The 7500-nt window shown below is 44.2% G+C and overlaps 1 protein-coding gene across 1 annotated transcript in view; it reads right to left on the reverse strand.

Moving 5' to 3' along the window:
• kif26ba (kinesin family member 26Ba) overlaps nt 1–7500 on the reverse strand; it is a gene marked incomplete at both ends in the record, with an annotated part of 135376 nt that overhangs the window by 43067 nt on the left and 84809 nt on the right. The window contains 5 exon segments of the mRNA XM_083650621.1: nt 402–450; nt 452–487; nt 489–497; nt 3047–3154; nt 3157–3264. Of these exon segments, the coding sequence (XP_083506747.1) occupies nt 402–450; nt 452–487; nt 489–497; nt 3047–3154; nt 3157–3264 (310 nt within the window).

Here is a 7500-nt window from a genome sequence, read left to right on the forward strand (position 1 = left end):
AAATGAGAGACAAGCCAAGCCAGCGAAAGACAGCGTCTGTCTGTCTGTCAGACACGCACACACACACACACCACGCACGCCACGCACGCACGCACGCACGCACGCACGCACGCACGCACGCACGCACGCACGCACCACGCACACACACACACACACACACACACACACACACACACACACACACACACACACACACACACACACACAGAGATATGCTCAAACACACACAGATGCTCAAACACACGATGATTCACGGGCCAGAAATGCTGTGATTTTGTGGCCCGTGTGTTGAGTGTGTGTGTTTGTGTGTGTGTGTGTGTGTGTGTGTGTGTGTGTATGTGTGGTGTGTGTGTGTGTGTGTGCGCACGCATGCCATGTGTTGGCATGTGTGTTTGTGTTACCCAGCTTGGAGTGTCCAAAGCAGAAGACACAGCCATCTGCTCCATTCACCAACCGACTGAATCACTTCTGCAACCGTTCCTGCGCACCACCTCCGCCTAGCAACAAGCAGACAGAGAGAGAGAGAGAGAGAGACAGAGACAGAGAGACAGAGAGAGAGAGAGAGAGAGAGAGAGAGAGACAGAGACAGAGAGAGAGAGAGACAGACAGAGAGAGAGAGAGACAGCGAGAAAGAGAGACAGAGAGAGAGACAGACAGAGAGAGAGAGACAGAGACAGAGACAGAGAGAGAGACAGAGAGAGAGAGACAGAGAGAGAGAGATTGTTATTATTGATGATATATGATTATTGTTATTTGTAACTTTTTTTCTGTACTGCTTTGGCAATACGAGCTTGTAACTTGTCATGCCAATAAAGCTCATTTGAATTTGAATTTGAATTTGAGAGAGAGAGAGGAAGAAAGACTTAGGCTACACATGACTAAACGGCTAAGTTGATAGCATTCTTGACACCTCTTAGTGTTGAAAGGTTATCAGTAATTGTTAGAGCGAAAGCCTACATCTTACTGTTAACTTAGCTATCTTCACATCGCGTCAACAAGAATACACAAAATGTTTGGCACACAGTTTCATCAGCTTATCTTTAAATGCACTAAAGGACATTTTTGTGTTTTGAAGCCATAGTCCTCCTGAGCCTTGAGTGTGCACTTAAAACCACTTATTACCATGGTCTGTGTGAATACTCGATTCTGATTGGCTGCAAGGTGTCCATTAAAAAGTGATATTGTACAGTGATAATGGACACCTAGCTAAATGGTCTGTTCACCACGTTCATATCAATGCGCCATAGTTTCATCAGTGTTATCAGGAGAGCAGTTTGAGGCTCTATACCCCCCGTTAAGGGTTAATATGACAATTTTGGATGTTGAGAAAAAAATTGACTCCGGTCAAAGTAAGTATTTAAATCACCCCTGTGTGCTCAGTTTATCAAAAATAACTCTTATTACAATTTTGATTTTCGTTTCGGAGATTATTTAACCTCGCGTCACCAGGCTCTTCTCGGCGACAAAGAGGATATTTCCCTCGGCTCGTGCACGAGCGGGGGCGAGCCCTTTGAGAGAGAGAGAGAGAGAGAGAGGAGAGAGAGAGAGAGAGAGAGAGAGAGAGAGAGGAGAGAGAGAGAGAGAGAGAGAGAGAGAGAGAGAGAGTGAGAGAGAGAGATGCATGCAGTGCGAGCCCCGCTGCACTTTTCACTTCCTGAAACTCTTCGCTCTTAAATGTTAATATACTTGGCCAATACGTATCTATCATACAAAATAAAGCAAGCAGCCAAATGGTAATGTCTTCATTTAATGTAGAACGCAAAACATCGTTAGAACCTGCATTCCTGTGATGAAGTTAACGTTTGAGTCGGCTTTAAAAACGGAGATTGGTGGAGGTGGGAGGGACTATTTTATTTCGAGGAAGACTGATTTACAGTATGAATAACAGACATTTAGCCATTTAGATTGCTTTATTTATTACACATGGAAATATAAATGACTGGTCTTATTGTTTTGTTGGCAAGTGACCAATGGTATAAGCGGGTTAATGCCCTTCGAGGTGTACATTATCACTTTTTAAGGGACTTCGCGGAGGCAAACCATCCTCGGCTTCGCCTCGGACGGTTCACGCCTCCGCGTCGTCCCTTAAAAAGTGATAATGTACCACCTCGTCGGGCATTAACCCTTACATATACAGTATGTGGTGCTTTATCTTGGATGACCTTCAAACAGCGTCCAGCAACTCCAGACCTGTATCCAGTGCACTCCGCTTATTAGTGATCACCTTGGACGGGTCAAATTGATCGCTATAAGCGGATGATCATTATAACAGATTGTTTCTTTTGCTTTATCTCTCATGCAGATTACCATCTAATTGACATTTGTATTATGTATTACATGAAGACAGTACATATCAAGTAAACAAATGTTATTGACTTTAAAATCCATACAGTAAGTTAGGCCTCTAGCTGTTCAAACACAGCGGTCTCACGTAGACAGAGACGCTGCCATCTCTCCACAGACAGAGATGTCGCAATCTCTCCATATATACAGACAGCCATGCGCCTGGCTAAGTAAAATAATAATAAAATACTGTAGTTTTAAATCTTTTTTCCATTCTCAGGTTGGACAAGGCTCAAAATGATCACTGTAAGTGGAGTATTGATCACATAAAGCTAATTATTGAAACATCATGTCGTGTATAGGATGATTCAGGACCAAGCTTTTTGATCACTATAAGCGGTTGATCACTATAACCAGGATCACTATAAGCGGATTCCACTGTAGTATATTCTGGTGTGCACAAAGCCTAATCTTTTTTTCTTTCATTTAATAAAGAAAATATCTCTGCATTTAGTTCACAGATGGTCTACAAGTGGTTTGAATGGAAAACAACGTATGTACATTTATTTGAGGAAATGCTTATTTTTCACCTTACTCCTATGAAAGGTGTCCTATCAACATGGCACATCCAACACAGTCTCACAGAAAATTGTATAATACCAACGTTTTGGACCAACGTTGCTATTTTACAATTTCGGCTTGAAAAATCGGGTTGGGCACATCGTGCTTTTTGTTCTCCGAACACTTCAAACTTTTCCCTTACCTGCGATGCGTCATGAGGGAACGCCGCATCAAAAGTAAACATCTTCGGAGGGACCTGATTGGCTCCTGCCCTTTTCTGGGAGGCGGCCCCTGGTGACTGATTGGCTGATAAGGCTCCATGATAGTGATCTGTTTTCTCCGGGGATCCACTTTAAGGAAGGAACTGGACTCCGCCGCGTCAGACTGAGACACTGGACACACACGCACCATGACTTTCACCTGGGGTAACGCATGCACGCACGCACGCACGCACGCACGCACGCACACACACACACACACACACACACACACACACACCACACACACACACACACACACACACACACACACACACAGATATTCAAATATTTAGAATAGAGTAGAACATTTTAGAATACAATAGGATACAATAGATTGTGGAATATGGAAAATATGGAAAATGGAATTCGCTGGAGGAATCCGCTCATAGAAATTGGTTAAACAGAGTGCAATCTCAGACGGTAGAAATTAGTGTAACAAATTGATAATTCACTCTGATATCAGGCTAATGGAGAGATACAGCTGCTCTCTCTCTCTCTCTCCCTAAAATCTTTCTCTCATCCTTCAGTGCTTTTCTCTCCCTCCACTCTCTCCCATACGTCTCTCTTTCGTTGTCCCTCTCTTCACCTCTCTCTCTCTCTCTCTCTCTCGCTCTCTCTCCCATCAACTCCCTGCCACATATCAAAGTTTGAAGTGTAAGAATCCTATTTTTATCCTCCCACTCCAGCACAAGCTGTTAGCAGTCACATTTCCCGCCTTGACAGCTGCTGTTGTGTTCTTTGATATTGGAGGGAAGAAATAAATTAGCTGTGTCATCGAATCCCAGTCTGTTCCAGAACAGTCTAACACATAAACAACCTCTCTCTCTACAAAGTGATCCCAGTCTGTTCCAGAACAGTCTAACACATAAACAACTTCTCTCTCTACAAAGTGATCCCAGTCTGTTCCAGAACAGTCTTAACACATAAACGACTTCTCTCTCTCTACAAAGTGATCCCAGTCTGTTCCAGAACAGTCTAACACATAAACAACCTCTCTCTCTACAAAGTGATCCCAGTCTGTTCCAGAACAGTCTAACACATAAACAACTTCTCTCTCTACAAAGTGATCCCAGTCTGTTCCAGAACAGTCTTAACACATAAACAACTTCTCTCTCTACAAAGTGATCCCAGTCTGTTCCAGAACAGTCTAACACATAAACAACCTCTCTCTCTACAAAGTGATCCCAGTCTGTTCCAGAACAGTCTAACACATAAACAACCTCTCTCTCTACAAAGTGATCCCAGTCGGTTCCAGAACAGTCTAACACATAAACGACTTCTCTCTCTACAAAGTGATCCCAGTCTGTTCCAGAACAGTCTTAACACATAAACGACTTCTCTCTCTCTACAAAGTGATCCCAGTCTGTTCCAGAACAGTCTAACACATAAACAACCTCTCTCTCTACAAAGTGATCCCAGTCTGTTCCAGAACAGTCTAACACATAAACAACTTCTCTCTCTACAAAGTGATCCCAGTCTGTTCCAGAACAGTCTAACACATAAACAACCTCTCTCTCTACAAAGTGATCCCAGTCGGTTCCAGAACAGTCACACATAAACAACTTCTCTCTCTACAAAGTGATCCCAGTCTGTTCCAGAACAGTCTAACACATAAACAACTTCTATCTCTCTACAAAGTGATCCCAGTCTGTTCCAGAACAGTCTAACACATAAACAACTTCTATCTCTCTACAAAGTGATCCCAGTCTGTTCCAGAACAGTCTAACACATAAACAACTTCTCTCTCTACAAAGTGATCCCAGTCTGTTCCAGAACAGTCTAACACATAAACAACTTCTATCTCTCTACAAAGTGATCCCAGTCTGTTCCAGAACAGTCTAACACATAAACAACTTCTCTCTCTACAAAGTGATCCCAGTCTGTTCCAGAACAGTCTAACACATAAACAACTTCTCTCTCTACAAAGTGATCCCAGTCTGTTCCAGAACAGTCTAACACATAAACAACTTCTCTCTCTCTACAAAGTGATCCCAGTCTGTTCCAGAACAGTCTAACACATAAACAACCTCTCTCTCTACAAAGTGATCCCAGTCTGTTCCAGAACAGTCTAACACATAAACAACTTCTCTCTCTACAAAGTGATCCCAGTCTGTTCCAGAACAGTCTAACACATAAACAACTTCTCTCTCTCTACAAAGTGATCCCAGTCTGTTCCAGAACAGTCTAACACATAAACAACCTCTCTCTCTACAAAGTGATCCCAGTCTGTTCCAGAACAGTCTAACACATAAACAACTTCTCTCTCTACAAAGTGATCCCAGTCTGTTCCAGAACAGTCTTAACACATAAACGACTTCTCTCTCTCTACAAAGTGATCCCAGTCTGTTCCAGAACAGTCTAACACATAAACAACCTCTCTCTCTACAAAGTGATCCCAGTCTGTTCCAGAACAGTCTAACACATAAACAACTTCTCTCTCTCTACAAAGTGATCCCAGTCTGTTCCAGAACAGTCTAACACATAAACAACTTCTCTCTCTACAAAGTGATCCCAGTCTGTTCCAGAACAGTCTAACACATAAACAACTTCTCTCTCTCTACAAAGTGATCCCAGTCTGTTCCAGAACAGTCTAACACATAAACAACTTCTCTCTCTACAAAGTGATCCCAGTCTGTTCCAGAACAGTCTAACACATAAACAACTTCTCTCTCTACAAAGTGATCCCAGTCTGTTCCAGAACAGTCTAACACATAAACAACTTCTCTCTCTACAAAGTGATCCCAGTCTGTTCCAGAACAGTCTAACACATAAACAACTTCTCTCTCTACAAAGTGATCCCAGTCTGTTCCAGAACAGTCTAACACATAAACAACTTCTCTCTCTCTACAAAGTGATCCCAGTCTGTTCCAGAACAGTCTAACACATAAACAACTTCTCTCTCTACAAAGTGATCCCAGTCTGTTCCAGAACAGTCTAACACATAAACAACTTCTCTCTCTCTACAAAGTGATCCCAGTCTGTTCCAGAACAGTCTAACACATAAACAACTTCTCTCTCTACAAAGCGATGAAGGTGTTTGAAAGTTCGATGTACTAGCGGGCTATCTCATCTCTCTCACTGTATCCATCTTTACTACAGATTTGACCACCCTGACAATTGGTGGGGGCAATCCGAATAGGATAAGAAGTTTATTGTTCTCAGGAGGAAATTCTTTTCATATAACACAACATGCCATAAATACTGAAACCACAGACACACAATCGTAAATTACAAACATATACAAGCATTTCCAACAGTTCCAAACAGTAACTCTGTAGAGGAGGAGAGGCTTGGCTTGTTTGGGAGCGATGGTGCATACAGATTATCTGCTGCTGTGAAGGATTTACAGATTCAATCTGAACCACAGCAGTCTCCTCCACACAGACTCACCCCTGAGCCCCCCCCCCCCCCCCCATCAGTCTCCTCCGCACAGACTCACCCCCGAGCCCCCCCACCCCCCATCAGTCTCCTCCACACAGACTCACCCCCGAGCCCCCCCCCCCCACCCATCAGTCTCCTCCGCACAGACTCACCCCTGAGCCCCCCCGCCCCCCCCATCAGTCTCCTCCACACAGACTCACCCCTGAGCCCCCCCCCCCCCATCAGTCTCCTCCACACAGACTCACCCCCGAGCCCCCCCCCCCCCATCAGTCTCCTCCACACAGACTCACCCCTGAGCCCCCCCGCCCCCCCATCAGTCTCCTCCACACAGACTCACCCCTGAGCCCCCCCCCCCCCCATCAGTCTCCTCCACACAGACTCACCCCTGAGCCCCCCCCCCCCATCAGTCTCCTCCACACAGACTCACCCCTGAGCCCCCCCCCCCCCATCAGTCTCCTCCACACAGACTCACCCCTGAGCCCCCCCCCCCCCCATCAGTCTCCTCCACACAGACTCACCCCTGAGCCCCCCCAGCACATCCAACGTGTTTGATATTTACGACCCGGCAGCGTCTGGACGCTCTGGAAGTGTGTGGGAAATTGGGAAACACAGATTTATTCCAAGAGCGGAGACCGCAAAGATCCAACGAGAGCCCAGTTTTGTTACAGTATAATAAAAGAAAGTGTCTGGCCCAGCTGTTCACATTCTGCTGTACACAAGAGTGTTATTAAAACCTAATCAAATGTAAATAAATAAAGTTAGATGAACGATAATAATGCTTAGTGAAATTAGAAGCTTTGGGAAGCCCTGTCCTAGTATGAATATGAGTTAGTAAATGTATTTACCCTTTTTGTCAGATGAAGCCTACTGTACTCACCACCTCTCTCTAGGCACACATGTTACCAAAACAATGCTTATGTGTTTTGTTTGTTGTTGTCTTTTTCGATAAAAATCTGCTTAAAAAAAACTTAGATGGGTTTAAAAAAAAAGTGTTATTCCCACAGATAACTACATG

This window comes from Poromitra crassiceps, assembly GCF_964638095.1.
Source record: "Poromitra crassiceps genome assembly, chromosome: 14".
In the NCBI taxonomy this organism is placed as follows: domain Eukaryota; kingdom Metazoa; phylum Chordata; class Actinopteri; order Beryciformes; family Melamphaidae; genus Poromitra; species Poromitra crassiceps.